The sequence below is a fragment of the Phyllopteryx taeniolatus genome, chromosome 13, assembly GCF_024500385.1.
Source record: "Phyllopteryx taeniolatus isolate TA_2022b chromosome 13, UOR_Ptae_1.2, whole genome shotgun sequence".
Lineage (NCBI taxonomy): Eukaryota > Metazoa > Chordata > Actinopteri > Syngnathiformes > Syngnathidae > Phyllopteryx > Phyllopteryx taeniolatus.
Window position 1 is genome coordinate 721,443 of NC_084514.1, and position 23,257 is coordinate 744,699.

General features: G+C 43.5%; 1 protein-coding gene and 1 long non-coding RNA gene across 7 annotated transcripts; both read right to left on the reverse strand.

Moving 5' to 3' along the window:
* Positions 1–3,818: 3,818 nt before the first annotated feature.
* Positions 3,819–4,664, reverse strand: LOC133488288 (uncharacterized). Its single transcript, XR_009791597.1, has 2 exons — positions 4,605–4,664; positions 3,819–4,278 (listed from the first exon to the last, which is right to left on the reverse strand). It is a non-coding gene; the product is annotated as an uncharacterized LOC133488288 (long non-coding RNA).
* Positions 4,665–6,656: 1,992 nt separating this feature from the next.
* Positions 6,657–20,716, reverse strand: aspg (asparaginase homolog (S. cerevisiae)). Of its 6 annotated transcripts, XM_061793858.1 has the most exons (19): positions 20,633–20,716; positions 20,251–20,554; positions 18,903–19,029; positions 17,860–17,895; positions 15,808–15,919; positions 15,548–15,673; positions 15,387–15,470; positions 14,650–14,776; positions 14,461–14,573; positions 13,316–13,501; positions 13,131–13,244; positions 12,923–13,042; positions 11,926–12,021; positions 11,611–11,774; positions 10,743–10,829; positions 10,265–10,364; positions 10,112–10,177; positions 9,987–10,031; positions 7,684–9,835 (listed from the first exon to the last, which is right to left on the reverse strand). In XM_061793858.1, exons 2-19 carry the CDS (start codon positions 20,501–20,503, stop codon positions 9,653–9,655), a joined length of 2,139 nt encoding a protein of 712 aa, XP_061649842.1. In that variant the 5' UTR covers positions 20,504–20,554; positions 20,633–20,716; the 3' UTR covers positions 7,684–9,652. The 6 variants fall into 6 exon arrangements, with proteins under 6 accessions (XP_061649846.1, XP_061649845.1, XP_061649848.1 ...); XM_061793862.1 differs by lacking the exons at positions 7,684–9,835; positions 9,987–10,031 and adding exons at positions 6,657–7,448; positions 7,562–7,677 and having other exon boundaries at positions 20,251–20,715; XM_061793861.1 differs by lacking the exon at positions 7,684–9,835 and adding an exon at positions 6,657–7,448 and having other exon boundaries at positions 20,251–20,715.
* Between the last annotated feature and the right edge of the window lie 2,541 nt (positions 20,717–23,257).

Sequence of the window (23,257 nt, forward strand, 5' to 3'; positions counted from 1 at the left end):
TAGATGGATACATACATACATACATAAATAAATAAATCAATGTGGTATTCAAAATGTTATTATTTCCATATTTATTGATTCATTTGATTTCCTCCATCCCTCCATTTTCTGAGCCGCTTCTTCTCATTAGGGTCGCGGGCGTGCCGGAGCCTCTCCCGGCTATCATCGCCCTGAACTGGTCGCCAGCCAATCGCAGGGCACATACAAACCAAGAACCATTCGCACTCACATTCACACCTGCGGGCAATTTAGAGACTTCAACGAACCTAGCATGCATGTTTTTGGGATGTGGGAGGAAAGCGGAGTGCCCGGAGAAAAGCCCCCCACGCAGGCAACGGGGAGAACATGCAAACTCCACACAGGCGGGGCCGGCCGGGGATTGAACCCGGGATTGAATAGATGTTGCACAGCCAAAACAACAACAAAAACATCTGCAATTTACCGCAAGGTGTCTTCTCAAGAGTGGGTTAAAATATCCAAGTTTGGGCGGTTACAATTTAAGAAAATAGGCCGCATGACAAAGCTGTTGTATTTCGGAGTCTGTAACGTAAACAGAAATCACGTGACAGATTTTTTCCCCCCAATATGAGTCACTTTGATTGGCCCGCGAAGGCTTTGTGTGCGCTCATGTGGCTTCCCTGTGCCGTTGGATTGGCTCAACGGCACCCTATGCGGAAGTCGAAGGCGAAGTCTAAAAATAGAATTGACTTTTAAAAAAAATAACGAGTCGCATGGAGATCACTGTAACAGAGTAAAAGTACATTTCCTTCTTAACATAAATACTTAAAACGTATGGTGCATTCAAACAAGTACAATTTGTCCAAAATTCTACCGAAGTAAATGTAACGGAATAAATGTAGCGCGTTCCTACCCACCTCTGCTGCTATCAGCGTCCGCCATCTAAGAATTATAGGGGGGACGCACAAGGGTACCGCTGCAATGCTTACGAAGCAAACTGCTATCTCCAGAACCACCGTGTACAGTAGTCGCCCAAGAATACTGAGCCAGTGTAAATCAAGTAAATCCGCGAGGAATTGATGCCCCCCAAAAAAGGTTTATGATGGTCTCAAAGCGCTACAAATGCCACAAATTAAACCCCGAAACGTCCTTGGTACCAGGATGCAACAATATGACATCTAAGTTTTGCTTTTGTCTCAGTGAAGCTCCTCAACTCACTTCAACATGGTTCAATATGGTGTCAAAGTAATACATTTATTGCTTTGGAATTTTTTAGCAAATAACAAAGGATAGGTTCCCCCCCAAAAAAACAAATCTGCGTGTAGGTGAATTCAGAATGGCAAACTGCAAATACGCAGGGGTTCACTGCCATACCAATAACCATGCCTTCTTCCACATCTGGTCTCAAATATGAGATCCCAAATCCTTAGTCCCTACAATGAAGTAAAATAGGGTGTCAATTGGGGGTAAATTCTTTTGACGATTGCCATTGGAGCTACAAGATGATGATTTACATTCTGACACAACGTCAACAAGCACAGCGGGGCGACGCAATGATATTTCAGGCTGGAATCAACGATTGGAGCAACAAGCAGCATGTCTCTGTGGGACGGCCAGGAGTCCAGACTTATTTGCGAGGGAGTGGAGGCGGGGCTCGTCACTTGGCTGATAATTACAATCCGTAGTAAAGATGATTTACCACGTCCGTCACTTAGCTCTACACCCCTCAGCGGAGGAGGTCTGGGTTGGGTCTTTGCTGATGAAATTCCACGGAAGGAACCCCTCGGGACTTGAGCCGCTACATCTGCTGCCTTGTGCACGTACGGGGAAATTGCTCAGGGCATCTCATTAAGGCCTTTCTTATTTCTTAGACATGCTTGCGAGACCAGCGGCTTCGGCACAACGGTGCATGCGCGGGCACGGCTTTGTGAGAAACATTTAGCAAATATTGATAGTTCTGCCGCATGGAGGGCATCAAAGGGATAGGAGACAAGCGGGGTCATGAGTGCACTGTGCATTCATGAATGATTTATGTAGTATTCTTTGGGGGGGGCGGGGGGGGGGAGGGCATTTGGATTTGGTAGCAAGATTGTCTGATTTGTTAGTTTCCCACCACACAGGTTTGGAGACAAAGAGCCATGTGGCGCTGCAAGTGTGTTTTATTCAAGAGACAACAACATTTTTCCTACTGTCTAAAAATCCTGTCATCATTGAAAATACATTTTGCTCAAGATGAGAAGATATCAGTTCATAAAACCTTAGTGGACCCCATTTCGATTGAATCAATGTTTATTGCTCGAAACGTAATTCTGAATTATATGCACATTTTTTTGTTATTTTTGAAGCAAATGGTGATAAAGGTACGTGTGGATGATGAAGCGGCCAGGAGAGGGCGCTGTTTTAAGGGTTTGACTCAACGGTTTTCAGCAGGGTTCAAAAAAAAAAAGAATCATCCATTTATCCATTTTATATACCGCTTGTCCTTATAAGAATCAGTTGTGACGTGGAGCCGACCCAAGTTCACTTTGGGTGGGGGGGGGGTACACCCCTGAAATAGTAACCAGTCAATCGTAGGGCACATTTAAGGCGAACAACCATTCACACCAAAGGTCATTTACATGCATTTGGAATGTGGGAGGAAGATGAAAAGCCATTCGAGCTTGGGGAGAACTGGAAAACTCCACACAGGAAGGTCAGAGCAGAGATTCTAGAACCTTTTGACTGGAAGCCAGATGTGCTAACCACTACTTAGAAAATAAGATATATAATAAGAATAAGAATTAGAAGGAGAATAATATTCATCTGCTCTAGGGTCCAAAAACTTGGATAACTGTACATGTAAACTCAACTTTCTTTTTAGAGCAATTACATAAACAACTGCAGCTGTAAAAACAGAAAACAAAATAAATAACGCCAAAATAATAGCACAATAACAATAAATAATAAATGCACTATTCTTTTTCAATTCAAATCTGCTTTAAAAAACAACTCCTGCCTCCTCTGTTTCTTACACCAAACTCTCACAGCGGCCTGTTGGTGGTCTCAAGGTCTACGAGGTCTACGAGGTCTACGAGGCTGTGGTCAGACTCCCTCGAGGAGTGAGCAAGGGGGAGCTTTCGTCACATTAGCATTTGACATTCTTAACCAAAGATATGAACAACAGGCGGCTACAACACAGCCCTTCGACTACGGCGACATTCAAACTAATGTCAGCGCATTCCATGTTTGTGTCGGGCGCCAAAAAATACAAAATAACAAGGATGCCTGCACGTTGTGCCGCATAGGGTTGCACACAACGCCGTCGCAACAAGGGAACTGGGAACGACCTTTCACAGGTAAACATGATTTTTCTGTATTGATAGTGCAGGCTTGGTCATTGAGAAAAAAAGGAAACCTCACCAAATCGTTTGATGACTTATTTTCAATCTGCATGCATTGCCTTTCATGGGAACATGGCCCCCACGTAGGGCGCTGCTGTTTCTAGTCTTCTATTCATATCGCTGTTCTCCACTTTCAGACGTGTTGCCCTTCATAAATCAACCGCAAAAAGTGCAGAAGACAAATGTGTTTTGTATTATGGTCAACTGCTAAACGACACAAATCTGTCATTTCTTCTGCAGAGCCAACAATGAAATATAAAAGCGAATCCATTTGGATCCAGATTAGTATTTTGTCTCTCCACACTTTGATTGAAGAAACACAATGTACGTGACTTCTTTCTCACTGCTTGAGGGTCAACCACCATCCTCAATGGTTTGCAGTTAACTCGGGCACCATGCACAGCGATGCTTGTCCCTTGGCACTAACCGTCCATACAGGTTGGCTGTTTACGTCCACAGTGACAAAATATGTTTATTGACTCGGTTTAATCAGGACCTTTAATCACAGTCAGAGAAAACAAGAGAAAATATGAGCAAAGCTGTAGAGCTGTTAACAACTGCATGCACGCATGCAATCTGGTGTGGTGTTTTGGTTTTTTAAAGAGCCCTCTGCAGGGCGGCACGGTGGACAGTTCTGAGGACTCCCCGCCTGTGTGCAGTTTGCGTGTTCTCCCCGTGCCCGCGTGGCTTTTCTCCGGGCACTCCGGTTTCCTCCCACATCCCAAAAACATGCGCGGTAGGTTCATTGACAACTCTAAATTGCCCGCAGGTGTGAATGTGAGTGCGAAGGGTTGTTTGCGATGGGCTGGCGGCGACCGGTTCGGGGCGTACCCCGCCTCCTGCCCGATGACAGCTGGGATAGGCTCCGGCACGCCCGCGACCGCGACAGAAAATGGATGGCTGGATGGAGCCCTCTGCAGTTTTGTTGATGGTTAGTTGTCTTTGTAGCATCAGGAGGAACAAACAGAAGAAGGCAAAGTGTAACCATTGTTGAAAAATCATCATATGTGAGCCTCGAGAGGTCGCTCTTTGCCCGTACTCTGCGGCTCCAACCAAAGGCCGATGCATCGGTGCAGCAAATGTCTGACTGGTCAAGTGGTCCTAAACATTTCACAATTTCTTCAAAGAACTGTTGAACTGTCGAGAACCACTCAATCAGGGAGACCACATTCATGTTCAAAATCCTGGGTTGATTCTGCAAAAGGCATCTCTACAAGAACAGGTTTGAAAGAGCAGCAATCAACGGACTGTGTCACGAGCCATTACCTTGCAGAGGACAAGTACCTTCCGTGTCTGACTCTTTCTTACCTTGCTGTCACCTGCGCTCACACTCTGTCAACTGAAGTCCCAACCGGCTTTATATATGATGATTCAGGGCTCGGTTCAAACAAGTTTCATTCAGGCAGGAATGAGGCCCGCGCTGGTCCGACCGGATGAGCTGGGTTCCGAGCAGTAGGCGTGACGACCGGGCAGCCGCCCTTACAAAAGAAATGACATTGACGACAGACAATTCCCCCTATTGTTTTGGTTGAATCTTTCTTTTTAGGAACCGTATTTTGGTCACTTAACCTATCGTCAAACAGACGCTACCGGCCTCACTATAAAACAGTAGAATCATGGAATTTCTGGAAAGAAGCCATTGATCACCATGGAAAAGTTCCATACAACTAAAGAAACGTGTATATCATTCTTTCAACTGATTATCATGATTTGAATCACATGTAAAAAGGTATAGCCTTTTATAAAGGTTTCATTTCTTTTCAATGGTTAATTCATCCATTTGGACAACGCATCACATTGCATCCATCCATTTTCAACAGCGCTTATCCTGGTTAGGGTCGCCTATCCCAGCTGACTTCGGGCGAAAGGCAGACTACACCCCCAACTGGTCGCCAGTCAGTCGCAGGGCACATATTGACGCGGACAAGCATTCGCACTGAACCCACCCACGCTGCCCGCACCAAAGTCAGGCGAGTGGACCGCTACGCCATCAAATTGATCAATGATTATATTATGGTAGCTTAATCAAAAAAACTCTTTAAAACAATTCTGTACAACTGTATTTATTTTGGAAAATGTTCAAGTATTTTAGCAAAAATATGTACAGTACTTTAAAAAAGCTTAAGTTAAAACAAGACAAATAAGAGTAAGTAAGACGTTCTTTTTGGTCGCCTTGGAACTCTGCCATGGAGGCCATTTTTGATCTGTCTCTTCTGACCTTAACTGAGGCAAGGGAGGCCTGCACATTTGTAGAAGTTGTCCTGATTTCTGTTGAGTCGTTGCTGTTGGGGTCTCGGGGTAATCTTTGTAGACCGGCCACTCTTGCCGGAAGGTTCACCGCTGTTCCATGATTTCTCCATGTGAGGATAATGGCTCTCCCGATGGTTTGCCGGAATCCCAAATGTTAGAAATGCCTTTTGTTACCCTTTCCAGACTGATATACATATATATATATTTTTATTTTTTTATTTTTATTTATGACTTTATTTTCCAATCCTATGGAATTTCTTTGGATGGTGTCATTTTGTTGCAGCTTTTTTAGTTGATTTTGTCAGGACAGATTGAGTTGAAGTGACTTCTTGATTGAACAGGATTGGGCGTGATTAGTGAAAATTCACCAAAAAGTGTGATTAGCCACAATTAATTCACGATTAAACAAGGGGCGTAATTGCCTTTTAACACAGAGCCAGGTAACTTTGATTTTTTTTTCCCCCCCTTCATAAATGAAATCCCCATTTAAAAACAACATTTTAAGTGAACTTGGGTTATATTTGATATTTACATTTGTTTGATGATCCGAAACATTAAAGTGAGGAAACTATGCAAAACTTTGGTAAGGGCGCCAATACTTTTTCACGGATTACACCATTAAACCCAATTGTTTCATTCCTGGGACACATTTTGAGGTCAAGTGAATTTGAATGTTGAACGTTAACTTGGTACGTCTTGGCTGGAAATGACACAATTGGCAAAATAAGTCGTATTCGTAAAGATCCTTGCCATGGTTCTTTTATTTCATGAATAATGATCCAAATCATTCTTGACATTCCAACCGAATATGAAAATTGACGAGTAATACGGTTGCCATATGGGTTTACATACCGCTTGTACACTGCTATTTGGGAGTGATGAGCCTCTTTTGTATTTTTAGTATACAGTACATTTTATTTATATATTACATACATTATGTTGGCATCCAGGTGGAGCGCACAGTACGTAAAAGTGTCACTTTCTACTTCCTTTTACCATATCCATTTTAATTTGAACCCAAAAGTTTTTTTGGGGTTGTTGTTGTTGTTGCCCAGTAATAACAGAATGTTTTGTTTAATCCGATTTATTTCTGTTGCTTTTTCAAACAGAGACAGTGTCGCAAATCATACAGCAGCAAGACATTCAGTTGTGAAATAGTAGGACAATTTGTTTTTCCATCACAAACAACAAACAATTCATTGAATGGCATTAAACGTTCAGTCAGGTGATTGCCTAAGTCCAACACTTCAAGAAGAGATATAAGTAAAGATTTGGAATCCACTGAAAAGATCCCAGAAAGCAAGTTGTAACTGAAATTGCCAGTTCCATTTCAGCGAGAGAGATATGCCGCTCTTCCGGCTCGACGGTGGGCTGAGAAACAGGCTCGATCAGTCTGAAGAGTCACTTCACAGTTTTAGAACACTCCTGAAGGTATTTGACCAAAGTTGATGCACGCATGCCTCGAGAAAAGCTCGTTTTCTTCGGTGTCTTTATAAAAAGGAGTATAAAAATAAACCTGATTATATTGTTATAGTCAGTCATAATAATACAAATAAAAATCAGCCTGGTAGTCTTTTAGCTTACAGCAGCATCACGTGTACCCTCACAGATTTACACCAACATTGAATATTTATTTGCGATTTGTGCGAACATTCCACCGGGCTGTGGATTCACACCCGTGTTGTGCTTCAAACACAATTGGACGGAGACGCTGTCATCATTGGTGGCTTCGAACAAGCTGCGCTTTCGTGTGGACTTGAGGACGGCGCGTGAGGAAATGGCCGCAACTCGGCAAATGGAGGAAGTCGCTGGGGCTCACATTTCTGCAGCAGAGGCAGTGAACTCGATCACACCGCCGTTCTGATATCAGAAGAAACACAACTAAAAATGAGCTCAAAAGGAAGCAGGAAGTCCAGAGGACTTGTCCTCACACAAAGTAATACAACAAAGTCGTAACACAAAATAGCACGCACAAATTGGACAAGTCCGACTGCTTCGAGCGTCTGCCTCACAGTTCTGAGGACCGGGGTTCAATCCGCAGTACTCGGGGAACACTCACACAACCATGGGGGGGGGGGGGAAATGTCAACTGCACACAGAAAAGCCCAAGAACCTCAGACTTTGAAGCAAACTTGCTCGCCACATGCACCATCTCCACACCACTCACAGTATGCATCAGAATTCCTTATTGTATATACAAACTACTGTATTATTCCAGGAGAGGATTTGATGCCGAGTTTCCATGTCGGATATATCGGGTGGGGCGTCAGCCTCGCAGTTCTGAGGATCCGGGTTCAATCCCCGGCCGGCCCCGCCTGTGTGGAGTTCGCATGTTCTCCCCGTTGCCTGCGTGGCTTTTCTCCGGGCACTCCGCTTTCCTCCCACGTCCCAAAAACATGCGTGGTAGGTTAATTGATGACTCTCAATTGCCCGTAGGTGTGAATGTGAGTGCAAATGGTTGTTTGTTTCTGTGTGCCCTGCGATTGGCTGGCAACCGGTTCGGAGCGTACCCCCGCCTCCTGCCCGATGACAGCTGGGATAGGCTCCGGCACGCCTGCGACCCGCGTGAGGAGAAGCGCGACAGAAAATGGATGGATGGATGGATGGATGGATGGATGTTGCTGTGAGCTATCACCCTGAAAATACTGGCATTTCCTGAATATTGCCACAAAGGTCAGGAAAATCAAACAGTGCCAATTTATTGTGGTACACTGTGTATTTAAGTAGCCACGTTGTTGTATCTACATCTGCTTGTAATAAATACTCAAATCGAATTATGCAATACAATTCAAAAACCTTTTGGCATTTATTTTTGTTAAGTAATCAATGCAAACTAGAACTAGCAGACATTCCAACAGCTTCTTCCCTCTTGCGATCAACTTCTTAAACAGCTAACGTACAATTCCATTACAACATGCAGGCAATTTTTTTGACTTGAGTTGGTTGTCACATTTGTGTGGGGCCAATGATGTATTACTCGTGCACTCACTGTAGTGGTCTCGCCACGCTGCACTATTTGCATATACTGGCCACTCATGCCAGAGCAGCATCTGCTCCATTTGCACACTGACTGAGGAGTATCTGCAACATTTGCACAATCAACATTGTCCCAGATGATCGCGCTACTCGTCACTTTAAAGCGCATCCACTCCTTGAAGTCTCGGCGCCCTTTGCGCAATGCTCATTGCACCGGACTATTGCGATATTAGTCATTCCAACTGCTCTAAGTGCTGGAGGACTCTGCATCTTTTGCACAATTGTCAAAAAAATACAACATTTACCGGCATTACCGGATAACTAGCAACCCTTTATTGCTCAGTGACTGTTTTTTGTCAACGTCTTTGTGCCTCCAAAGTGTTCTCTGTCAATCGACCGTCTGTTGTCGTACTGGAGCGGCTCCGACTACCGGAGACAAATTTCTTGTGTGCTTTTTGGACATACTTGGCAAATAAAGACGATTCTGATTCTGCTAACACGTACGACTGCTGATATGTACAGTTGTGCTCATAGGTGTACATGCCCTGGCAGAATTGTTGAAATATTGGCATTTCAAAATATATATGTATGATGACTGAACAAGGACCATCTCATTATTATTTTTATTTTTGTTTTGATGTAATGCTTGCGCTTTTCTGAAATGCCTTATAGTTTAATATGAATCCCATTTCAAAATCCAATTCAATGTTTTGCTGAGCTTTCCTGTTTTCTTTAAAGAATGGGACACATTTGATCAATTCTACCAGAGTAATCAAACTTATGGCAACAACTGTATAATGATCTCTCATGTACAAACAAAAGGAGGGTTGCATTCAAAATAAGAGCAAATCAATACAAAGTGAAAATTATACATTCAAATAAAGTGCTTAACTTTTCTGTATCTCAAAGCCATTTGACATATGTTAACTTAACAAACTTAATGGAACCGTTTTAGTTTAGTAACTGTTTAATCGGCAGTTTGATGTGAACGCATTGGACCTCATGTTACTTCGTCATTTTCAATCCATCTTTAGGACTCTTGCGCATTTTGGGGTGAAAGGGTTCTTTGTGTAACTTTCTGTTTGCCACTACGGATTGAACTGGACACCCATCCAAAACACCGTTTTTACACCATTCGAATTCCTATGTTTTGCAAACCAACAACAAATGACAATTCTTCTTCCCTGCTTTTTAAATCTCTGCGAGTGCATTTGAATGCGTGTAATGGCACGCTCTTGATTTCTCGATGCTTTTCCTCCTGCTGATGGATGCTTTGGGAGACGAGAGTACAGAATAACGGACTTCAAACAAAGATGCACAACAGGCACGGCATGATTTTAAAAGTCAAATCCAAAGTCATGCTCAACGAGATCTCATGCTAAAAGGATGAGGAAGTTTACTACTACTGTACATCTCCTTTACCTCCTCATCCTCATCGTATTCATCATACTCATTCAATTCTGCTGTCTGAAATCAAGCAGACACACATGTAATTCAAGAGTACTGGATAGTAAGCATGAGATGTATGTCTTGAAAACAGTGCTTACCTTCATTTTTTTGTTTAGGATGTGTAGTATGAAGGTCACCACTTCTGGTTTACCGACAGCCTTGGCCTGGACAAAGGAGACATGCACAGTGGGGTTTCTAACTATTTCAAAAAGTGTTGTTTCAGTGCAACGTGTTATTCTCAAACCACCCACCAATTCAACTGCTGTCTGTCCATCATAGCCTGGTTTATTGAAATCAGCTCCGGCGAGACTCCATATTTCCAGGCCCTCCAGGTCGCCGCTGACTACCAGGCTACCAAAAAACAACCAGACAACCAATAATGCTGTCATTTGTTTCTAAAACTCATCTTGTTGCTTTTCAGTAAGTGAGTGAGGACAGGCAAGCACATTAAGGATGCCAAAATAGGACTTTTATTTTTTTAATTTTTTTTGCTAATCGACCATGCTCATAGTTCACAAGGTCTGTGTTTGTGAAAACTTAACATATAAGCATCTCCAGTAGATCACTAACAGGGGCACGAGATACGGGGGAGTCCGAACGCTATGCTGTCAGGGAGCATTCCTCTGGTAGATGCCGGCAAACTGGTTGGGTTTGTGCTAGCTATGTACGATGGGTTGGTGTGGATGTGACACACGTGTCTGTGCGTGCGCGTGTGCGTGTGCTTGAGACCTGCACAGTTCTGTTCCTGCCTCCTCCAACTCGTCTCGGGAAAAGTGGGCTCCCGTCTTCCTCAAGAGCTCGACTACATCCTTGTGCCTATGTCAGATGAGAATACTATCAGTGTTATTATCTTTTTAAATCCGAAATACTGCAGTCAGGACAAAACTGTTCTCGGTGACAAGTAAGAACACGAGCCCTGTCGCCCGCAACCACCCTAACCGCCCACGCAGGAGTCACCAGAACTGCAACTGCAACTGCACTGTACGGAAAATCAACAACACAAACAAAAAGATTTCATCATCGGTCTGTGCTTGCGCATTGATAGTTCAGACCTACAGCCAGTATGTATGAAGTGCGAAACTGGCATCGGGCTGCAGGACTGGTTCAGAGGCCACGCCCACAGTTCCACACCTGGCTCTTTAAAATGACTTTGACATTTTAATTTCGGTAAAGCGCTCTGTTAAGTCTGAGTGGAGACCAATGTGCTGTCACATTTAGTAGCAGCACAGGAAGGCAAGGAATGCAGCAAAAGAAGTGACGCAATGCTGCCAAGCCTCCCTCGACCATAAAAGGAAACATGTTCCTGCTTGCGGTGCCAACCGTTAAAATAGGACAAAAGTCATTTGGCACAGCTCCGGCACATACGTTTTCTCCCCGAGGCCAATATAAATTGGAAAAGGAGTTTCAACAATACACTCGATAAATATTTGGGGCAATGTCAAGGAATGGCAACAATGAAATTAATAAGACGGGTTGGAAAGGCCACATGACAATTAGCCTAAATAGCTTGACTCGTCTATTAACATCTGTTACTTTATTTCTTGCACTAGCTCCTTCATTGACAACAACAAATTTGATAAGCAAGTTCTCATCTTACCTAAAGCGTACAGCATTGCACAGGGGCGTGTCGCCATAACGATCTTTTGCGTAAACCGTGGCGCCAACCGTCAGCAGGTACTGCACCACTTTGAGGTTTCCTTCGCAGGCTGCGATGTGCAGAGGGGTCCGTCCATCATAGTCACCCAGACACAAATTACTGTCCTGAGCCACGGGATTAAGAAAGGAAAACGACTAGTTCACTTACTTCGTACTTTCAACGTATTGCCCGCCAATCAAATAACTGTGGAACAATCCAAAGGGGCAACGCCGCTCGAAAATCTGTACGTGTGCTGCGCATGATGTTGTGACTTGCCAATTCTTTTAGGGTTTCCAAGGCCTCGATGTCACCAATCTTTGTCGCTGCACAAGCCAGCGAAGGTGTCAGAGCATCACGGATGGCCTCCAGCTCCTGCAGACACCAAAAGCCTGGACATTAACAAACTTCCTTCCGCACCTTATGGGAACAGAAAGTTATTTTCAATCCTTAAAAATAAGTAATAGTGCTTTCAAAAAGCATTCAAATAAGTTTATATTTGTTTTCAGTCCAAATCTACAAGACGACGACCACAATGTATCCCACCAGACATCGTGGAATTGATGACGTGTATGTAAGCAACTGAATAAGTAAACAACAAGTTAAGTCTCTTCATGCTTTGTAATAACGTCTTCTTTGGACGACTCCAATTGCAATGATGTACATCATTCAAAACAGAATACAATGATTTGCAAATCATGGTCGACCTATATTTAATTGAATACACTACAAAGGCAAGATATGTCATGTCCAAACTGATAACCTTTGTTGTTTTGATCAAATAATCATGAACTTGGAATTTGATGGCTGCAACACGTTCCCAAAAAGCTGGGACAGGCTCATGTTTACCACCGGGTCACATCCCCTTTTCTTTGAACAACCCTCAATACACGTTTGGGAACTGAGGACACTTAATTGTAGAAGCTTTGTAGGTGGAATGCTTTCCCATTCTTGCTCGATGTACAGCTTCAGTCCGGGCTCTCCGTTGTCGTATTTTACGCTTCGTAACGCGCCGCACGTTTTCAATGGGAGACAGGTCCGGGCGCAAGCAAACGCTGCTAACGACGACCGTTGCACAGGGCGCCGTTCGGTCCAGGATTGCATCTGTAAATGGCGCTTGACGACTTTTGTGCATTTCATGGAGTTATTCGAGACTGTCAGCGTATCAAAATTAAGCTATCAAGTAGTCTGAAGTTTGCTTCAAAACAAAAGTGGAACAACTGTAATAACAATAACTGTTTCTATATTATTTTCACACTTGCACAACATCTCTCACCTCTTTGCAGCTAATGCTCAAAGACTTGGCAACGACCTGGATGAATCGACTATCGCTCAGACTAAACTTGGCGCCGGCCAAGTCAGCAGTCATCTCACCTCGCAGGTTCTGAGCCATCATCTAGAAGTAAACACAGACATACAAGCACAGTTGTTAGGTCTTTATTTTAGCGTGTTGAGCGACGCCACCTGCTATTGTAGACGCCAACCTTTTTCTTGGCATCTAGATCAAGATCCGTCTTCGCCAACACATAGGACAGCTTTGACAGGGCGGCCTCTGGCGTCATGTCGCCACCAGCTATCAGCCCGGCATCCATCAATACCTCAATTGTGTTTCAGTTTCAATTATTGCAAAATATAAAAATGAATGAATTCATGAATAATAGGGGACAACCTTGCCGGTGGCGTAGGATGTAGACACTGTCCCCCTCAGACACTGCGTGCAGTTGACGATGATGGCGCCAGAGTCGGTGGCCTTCTTCAACTCCTCCAACAGGTCAGAGCGGTTATCTGGGCCGTTTCCACTGCCATAGGTCTCCAGAACCACTCCCTCCATGGGTGGCTGCAGGAAGGCCCTCACCTAAACACAGGAATGACTGCATAAAAAGCACTCCAAATGCATGGCAGATCTGTCGAATGCATGTTATTTTTTTTACACTGCTCTAATGCCCAAACCCAGCCACGCTCCTAAAAACCCATCTGCTGGAGACTATTCTTGTCACCGGGAGGCCGTGTGCCACGTCACAACCCGTGGCATATAACTAGAACAGCAGACGACGGCTGTGTCATCTGAAGGTATTAGCAAGCGCTAAGTCACTTGGCAGGTTCACGGCAGTTGGCGCAAAATATGAGATGAGGAGGTCAGTAAAACTGGTGACTTTTTCCATGCCATAAGCACTTTGACAAGAAATGCTCGACGCAGATTAGCAATGAGGCTCTCGTAGCGCCGACACGGCGACGCACGCAAGAGTCTGGTGCCCCGTCAAAACAACGCCTCGTGAAAGGAAGAAAGCCTTGATGGTCGTACTGGGCTGCGGGAGCAGATTGAGACTGTAAAGTCACCCTCCTGGCGGTCTCCGAAATGCGAGCTGCAACTCAACGCTTCGCTATCAATGCCGAGCCTCCATCTTTACTGGGTGATTGGTCATGGCCCATAAAACGATCCTATCTTGTCTCTGGGATGAGCTCTGATGGGGTTTACAAGAGTGGGAAAGTAAGAAGAGGGATAATTGCACAATTAAAAGAAAGTTAACATTATTTTCTTGTAGTTAGAGCAAACAAGAGTGTCTGGACAGTTTGTCAACTTTCCCTAACATTTTGATAAGCAACATCATAGCAAGACCAACACTGTGATTCTGTGACTGCGCTTCAATGAATACACTGTGAATTCAAAAGCTTTGGTCAGAAGTAGTTCCCATGACGTAATGGGACAAAATAGGATTTGGCCTTGGCGGGTGGCATCTGCATCAACACTTTCTTCTCAACACATGGCCAGTACAACTTTCTGAAAATGCAGGAACGGTACCCATTCCTACTCACAGTAGCAGCAGTTATTCCTGGGAAAAGCCTCAGCAGGCCGACATTCCGGTTGAGCTCAGTTGAGACTTGAAACTTTACTGTGGTGTTTGCCCTCCACACCGTGTCCCAGTTAACTGCAGGAAAGAATGGTAGGACAGAACAATAAATACACTGACAACATGAGACCGGTCTATTGTGCCGCTAACTTACTTGCAATGTCGACCTCTGCAGTGGCAAGAGGAGCCAAATTAGGCGACGTGAATGCATTGAAACTCCCAGCATCCACTTTGGTCACTCGATTTCCTCTATAGAGCTTGTTGTAGAAATACAAGCACACCTGGGGACAGACAGGCCCCAGGTGAAGTATTGAAGTATTTTGTAATACGTTGTAATACGTTGAAGTATTTTGGGGGGGGGGGGAATTTGATGGCCTGAGCATGCAAGCGAACATGATTTAACAAATGGTCATTTCAAATGGAGGGAATAATACACATCCATCCATCAATGTTGGCCACAGCTTCTCCTCACTAGGGTGGCGGGTATGCTGGAGCCTATCCCAGCAATCTTGGGGCGAGAGGCAGCGTACGCCCTGAACTGGTTGCCAGCCAATCGCAGGGGAATAATACGCAAACACAATAATATTGTTTTATCAACGTTATCGGTTGCGCAGATAGAGTGGAATTTGTTGCACTTGAACCTTACACTTTAAAAACAACAACTTCGGTTCCTGATGATTGTTCTTGAGTATTGGGAAACAAGTCGCTGCATAAAGAAGCAGTCTCATCCGACAAGCACGGCTCATGCCAGCTGCACTCTCAACATTGTATTACTTTATGTACTCATGATAAGCCAGGTTATGGGGTCATTTGGTTAGCTGGTTTATACTTTTTTTTTTTTTAAGTATATAATCAAATTGTCATCAAATGCGGTGACCACCAATGTCTCACTTCAGGAATGACAAACTGGCCGGCGATGAGCAGTGCCCCCAGCAGGTTGTCTCTGCCGTCATTCCTCATCTCATAGATGGGCACCTGAGGTCAAACAGTGAATGAGGCAGGCATTTGTACGCACATGTTTAGATGTTCTCTGTGGGTTTCTATGCTTTTACCTGCGAGCCGGTGAGGACGATGGGCTTGCCCAAATGTTCACACATGAAGGACAGCGCAGAGGCCGTATAGGCCATTGTGTCCGTGCCGTGAAGGATCACAAAGCCATCATAGCTTTCATAGTTTTTCTGTAAAATAAAACGCATTCAATTGAAACTAAGGTATAAACAACTACTAATAGGGGGAAAATAAAAGGAAGAAACTGAATTGCCTCGTTTTCGAAATAACTACATAGGTGGTGATTCTCTGTGTTTTCAAGTACCTCAATGTCCTTTCCAATTCTTCCCCAGTCATCTGTGGTCATATTGGCAGAGTCCAGCAAAGGGCTGTACTCTATAATAGTGTAGATTATCCTCTTCTTGTTTTTACTCAAACTGAAAGGGAAAGAAACTCATTTATGACTGTACAGCTACCTTTAGAGTCAACCTCCATTCCAGAACACAGTTCCTGATAAACATCATCAAAGTTAGTCACCACAAGTGCAGACGTTCACTCCAAACCATATAAAACGTAGATAAAGAAAAGTATACTGGCTTGACTGGGAAAATTCTTCTTCTTTGTCACGCATGCTGGATTAAGCACTTGCTACATTGTTGTTGTTGTTGTTTTTTGAAACATAGTGGCTTTATGAAGCGAGAGAAACTATTTAGCAGAGCTCAAGCAGCAGTAAACAAAAACTGGAATTAAGGAGTGTAAAGAAGAGGGAACATCATCAAATTAGCCACGTTTCTTTTCCACAGAGAATGTTTAACACAGTGTGAAACTAGGACAATATAAAGTGGATGATTGTTATTTGGGGAGTCATTCGAATTGCATGGTTGGGGCGAGGAGTGCATGTACAGTATACATATTAAGGTTGCCTTCTAAAGTGGAGTTGAATTCAAGCAGCAGGTGCCAACCACCTGCGACACTGGGTTTAAAGACATCATTTTCCTTATAATCTATTCTAGTACATGAAGAGGAGCTGAAACTCTAAACTCCTCTAATGAGCCTCAAATGCACACAGCCGTGGAGCATATGTCATTGGTAGTCTTTGCCATGATTCATCTATTGTAGCCTAACATAAGGTGCAGCACCATTCCCATTCTGAATAATCAATAATGATTACTATAACAACAACAACCCGTTTTTATGTACACATCCTTCAGCTTTTTCTGTTGGAAACCACCCATTACGTGGCACATGTGTGCATCGCCCCTAAAAATCACCTGAACAAAGAAAGCATTTTCAAAAATCAATACATGAATTCCCTTCCCGAGAGGCAAGCGTTCCCCGGCACTTGCACTAGTACCGACAAGGCTCCCATTAGACTTGCATATGAGCGAACCTCAGTTAGTGCAAACACATGAGCGCATATCATAAGTCATTCATGCTCAACAGCTAGCGGCAAATCTACCAGAAATGCAATGAAAGCACGCCTGTATATTCATGTTAATGTAGTTTATAATAGATGATGTTAGTAGGTATAAGTCTGAGAACATGCAGATGGGTATACATACTACAAGGACTATATAGCGGAATCTTATTTTTATACATTACCAACTCTGGCCAAATTCAATTTGTGAAGATTTCCTTGGGTTTGATCTTTTTGCTGTTGTTTTGTACTGGACTGCAAGCTATTACTGGCTAATGCAGTCATACGGCTTTCACGAGACAACAACATAAGGTTTCAGGATTACATCTCAAAATAGAATGATTCAGTGATACTGACACTAGAAACGTTGAAGTAAACTGAAGTTAAGGATCCCGTGTGTCGCTGCGTCTACTGCACTGGGGGGAATCTTGGCAAATGTCCATTTGGCCATCACAATACTACAGTATAAAATGGAAGGAATAAATCCTCCAAAAAAATAGAGTGAATTAGTGTCACCAGGAATAGACGGTTGGTGGCGACTCATGTAATAAAGGACCCTGTCTGTTTTTCTGCTGTAGTGGCCTGTGAGGAATCGTGGGATGAGGTTTCATAATACTATAGTATAAGGTACGAGGATGACTCAATTTAAATCGAGCGATGTAGTGTAACTGACATTCAAGTAATTCCTGCCCATGTATGTATCCCCTTGTGCGAGACTGCAAGGAATCTTAGGAAAATCCTATTAACGACAGCAGGTGTACGTAAGCATTAGTATTTATGAAAGTAGCAGTGTTGGACCATTAACTCTTTGTAGGTGGTCCACTCTGCCCATTTTCCTTTTACCATTTTGTTGCCATGCGCATCATGTCATGTTGTTTGGAGATTTTACACAGAGTCTAACCAACCAACCACTTGCAAAAGCAGTGCAGGCGAACACAAGGCTACTAAGATATACAGCACCTGTGGAACAGTTGGTCAGAATGAGTGGTCGGCATCCTGTCAGGGCAACAAAAGTCATTAATTAATCCCTTTAGGCGCACGTCTATGAGGTCCAGGCAGAGTGTCAACATAAACACATTACATATCAATGTTAGTAGGCAGAAAACCTTTGGAAGAGTGTTGACAACATGAAAATCTTCAAAGCCTCGTGGACTCCCCATATTATGCAGTACATCTGTCAAAGTGTTCCAATACAAACTGAACATGATATTGTATTACAACACCACTTTAATCTGGGTCACGCCAAAGAGCATACATTCCAAAACACTGCACACACTGTGAACAACATGTTCACTGTAACAACATTATTATTATTTGTGTATTCTTTTATCTGCAATGGGAGCAAAGTCGAGCTGGTCGGTGTGCCGGAGCCGATCCCAGCTGACTTCAGGCAATAGGCAGGGTACACTCTGGACTGGACACCACACACTGATTGTGCTCTGCTGATTAAGTAGCTGATATATTTTATACACGTGCTATGATGATGATGATGATGATGATGCTGTTGATGATTCATTTGTCATAAGGAGTTGTAGAGTAATGCTGCATATTTTAATGCAATCAAAACAACAATAACTATATTATAATTGTTAGACAACAGGCAAAATTGTGTCCAGACTACTTTAGGATACTTTTTGTGTTTTTGAATTTCTTACCATTTTTATTACCATTGTATTTGACTTCATATATTTAACTGATACAGTGTAACATTTGCACATTTTTCAGATTTTGGTTGTTGTTCAACAGAATGGAGGTGGCGTTTGTGACTGAAGTGACTCAAGTCACTCATGTAAATTGACTAAGTGACTCAGAGGAACCTGAGTCCACAAAATTATTCAAATTTGCCACCACTAGAACAAAGTACACTCCAAAAGGTCAGGAGCAATGATGATTGTTGTCACTAAGAATTGTACGTCACTGACTATACGATCGTGCATTCCATGGTTGGTTCACAATGAAAACTGTATTTTTTTCTTCCTGTGAGGAATTGTGGGTCCACTCACGGCAGGACTAGGGTGCGCTCGGATCCGTAGTAGTCATACATGCACGTCTGCTGTGCATACATCTCATCGTGGAGGATGGGCAGCTTGCGCAAAATCTGCACAAAAGCATTCGCTTTCGGTGCAAGGACTGTGTAGGAGAAACATAAACAAAATGAATTACTGTACGTTATTTCACAATAGTAGCAAGAGCCCAAGAACAGTTCAGGGACTTTTCTGGCATCTCACCCCTAAATATTATTAGTGTCATACCGCACTCTAGTGGTTTACGTGAAATGACAACCAGAACGCTTTAAAAAATGAGAAGCACATGAGAGTAGTAAGGGTTGAAAATGCCACGAATCATGTGGTCTTAAAATTCCACAGCCGCACTAGAAGATAATCCATATGGAATAAGAAAATATATTCATTCAAGCGAAGCACCCTGGATCTAATAAAAATCCTTTTTTGTCACTGTAAACATGGTTAAAGAAACAGTCATCATAGAAGTGCAGTTTAGCAGCTCTCTCAAACTAAGACCAACTCAATTGCACATCCAAATACATTATCAGCTATAAATCAATAAAATGTGGATTATGATAGCTCAGGTTTACATATGGGTTTAAAATAGGTACAGTATAGTCATTTGCAATTCAACTGAGAGGCTTGCCTTCTATTTTGTCAAATTATTTTTTATGAGACATCCTAATTCCTGACATGGTCAACTTGTGTCAAGAGCACTATTTGACTAATGTGAACGTAAAGAGGAAATTGTTGGGTGACCTTCGGAGAAAACTTGTCTTTTCCTGAATGAGGACATGCACCAAATATATTGTCAACATCTAGTTGTTCATTGTTCACTGGCGGAGTCTTATGTCAACGGTTTCTTTGGTCTTTTTTATTTGTATTTTTTTTGTATCCCATTTATTCATATTATACTGCTTTACTTCCACAAGTCGTTTGTACTTCAAATAATGGCATCCAAATCAACCACTTCCTGTGTGAGTGGAGGACAAAAAAGTGATGTGAATGAATACATCTGTAACCGAGGAGGAGCGTTGAACCCCAAGTGGTTTTAAGAGTTCTCAAGCTTTAAAAGGGTGTAATGCTGAGTATTTGATGGCGACTTGGCACTGCTTTCTCTACTCCGTCCCCTGTCAAACCTCATTCTGTGCGACCACATTCCCAATACATAGCCATCCCAACATCGACGATATGAAACACTTTCGTTCCGTTCACTTGCATTGGTTGTGCTCGGCAGGACATGACAACAAGCGGCAGCTAACACGAGGCCACATGTGTGCTAGCAGCTTGACCTTGGCTGAGTGTCAATAGATAGTCGCGTAATCCGAGCAAAGTGGAGCATAGCTACCATTGTCCAGAAGCGTCATCCCGATGGTGCCTCCCGTGTTGATGACCAAGACGCGCGCTTCAGCCGCACTCGGCGAGGTGGCCAAATCGGCGGGGGCATCGAACGACCCGCAGCTCGTGAGCTGCCTCCTTCGGCACGGGTGGACCTGGGCACTTCGAGGCGAGAGCACCTCGTTGGATTCGACCCCGTCCAGTTTATGGTGGGACAGAGCCCGGGCAAGTGGGGTCAAGGTGTTCGGCGGCGTGTTCGCCATGACAAGAGAGAATCCGATGCTGCTTCTTACTGCTTCTTTCAGTGTCCAAACCTACGGTGGTCTTTGAACGTCACAGGGAACCCTAAAGAACGACAGTCGTGTACTATTTGAATGCCGAGCGAAACGTACCTTCTGCTTATTGACCCGGACCGCTTCCTTTCAGCCAATGTGTTAGTTTGATGATCTGCGGAGTTGACTTTGGGGGGGGGATTTGTGCCCGTGACGTCACCAATATGGGCGGGTCCTCCACGCTGTGACTCGCAGGAACAACGTGCCCATGATGGCAAATCCTTTTGACATCTAACAGCTGTACTGGATGTAGATATATCTGTCATTCAGTTTTGCCTTGTCCAAAAGAATATTTCAGACATCTGCAACGTCATTTCGCTTAGTACAAATGCCTTTACTTTTACTCTTCGGATTTGTCACGGCAGATTTCTGTAATTCATTTGCAGATTTGTGAATTACTAATATCTGCAATGGGATTGGAGATTTCTGTAACTCCAGTTTGAGATCTAGAATTTGATTCTGACTATAGTCATCATTGTTGTTACAGATATCTGCAACACATATCCACTCCAGCTGTTAAATGTTAACAAGGCTTGCCATAAATAATACCAAGTGAGTCAATATCGCCATAAGGTACAAGGTACTTTTATTTTCAATTCTTGTGTGTGTGTGTGAGTGTGACTGTCTGTGCATGTGCGTGTTTGTGGGGCATCAGAGTTCAGAGTTTAGGTGGGCAAAGGACAGAATAGGCAGAGGGGGTAGAGCGGGCAGGGACTTCAGATTCCTGACAGCCTGATCAGAATCAGAATCAGAATCAGAATCATCTTTATTTGCCAAGTATGTCCAAAACACACAAGGAATTTGTCTCCGGTAGTTGGAGCCGCTCTAGTACAACAGACAGTCAATTTACAGAACACTTTGGAGACATAAAGACATTGACAAAAAACAACAATTGTGCAAAAAGATGCAGAGTCCTCAGTTCGAATGGCTAATATCGCAATAGTCCGGTGCAATGACCATTGTGCAAAGGGCACTGAGACTTCAAGGAGTGTATGCGGTTTAAAGTGACGAGTACTGATGAATAAAACTGTCTTTGAGTCGGCTAGTCCTGGCCCACAGACTGCGCAGTCTCCTCCCTGATGGCAGCATGCTGAAGAGGCTGTGTGATGGATGGGTGGCATGCCCCGCTATGCGGAGGGCTTTGCGGGTGAGGCGGGTGCTGTAAATGCCCTGCGGGGAGGGAAGAGAGGTTCCGATGATCTTCTCAGCTGCCCTCACTATGCGATGGAGAGTCTTGCGGCAGGATGCGGTGCAGGCTCCGTACCGCACAGTGATGCAGTGGTCAAGATGCTCTCTATGGTCCCTCAATAGAACGAGCACCTGATTGGGGTCGGGGCTCTGGCTCTGCTCAGCTTGCACAGGAAGTAGAGATGCTGGTGAGCTTTCTTGGCCAGTGATGAGGTGTTGCTGGTCCAGGAGAGGTCCTCAGGGATGTGCACTCCCAGGAACTTGGTGCTACGCACTCTCTCCAACGCAACACCGTTGATGTTCAGGAGAGCATGCTAGGAGTGCGCTCTCCTGAAGTACACAACAATCTCCTTGGTATTCTCCACATTCAGTTCAGGGAGAGATTGTTGTCTGTGCACCACCTGGCCAAGCGGCTCACCTCACTCCTGTCTCGTCCCCGTTGCTGATGAGACCCACCACAGTTGTGTCGTCTGCAAACTTGATAAAGAGGTTGGAGCTGTATGTCGGTGTGCAGCCATAGGTCAGCAGGGTGAAGCGGAGGGGGCTCAAAACATAACCTTGAGGGGCGCCCGTGTTCAGAGTGATGGTGCTGGATGTGTTGCTGCCGACCCCGTACTGCTCGCGGTCTCCCTGTCAGAAAGACGTTAAGACTTTCCCATTTCACCCCCCAAAAATGTAGATTTTCCACTGAACTTTTTAGTCATTGTATTGAGTATATTTTATGCTTTTAGAAATGCATAATGATCGCTCCCACACTGCAAGCAGACAATATTCAGTACATGTAAACAGCAAAATATGTGAGGCTGATCACAGTGAGGACGACAACTCTGGATGTTTTTTTGGCTAACGTTAGCATTCAGTTAGTAAGCTGACTGTAAAACTGTCAAATATATTTGGGAATTTCTAAATGTGTTTTTTTTTTTTTTTATTATTTCCATTGATATTTCACTATGACAGAGTATACATGCTAAGTTGACAACATCAGACTTCACACATAATATGAAGACAATTCGGAATTCCAAAAATGCTTGACGTAGTCCCAGCAATTTGGCAGGGACACATTCCAAATGTTGAATATGATCATTAAAATATAATATACATCATCAAAATGAATCGTTAAATCAAATAACCTTGTTGTGGACAATAAAAACAATCTAAAATATGATTTTGTATCATTTAACCACTAATATAGATTATTATAAATTGAATATAGACATTGAAATAATTTCATGTTAGTATGCTATAATTTATGATAAATTCATTTGATTGCTTTACATGCAAGTTTGGCTAAGTTGTGACGACTCTGTTTAAGTGTTATGTCGCGGGACAAAATAACCAATTTGAATGTTGGCGAAATAATGAAAACAACAAAATCGTTTTTTCGGTGTGAAACTGTCGAGTAATGGAGTTAATAAAATGTATTTCCATTTCGCACAGGTTTGGATACACACCCCTCTGGCCAAATAGATCCAAGGACGTTATGGTGTTTTTTTTCTC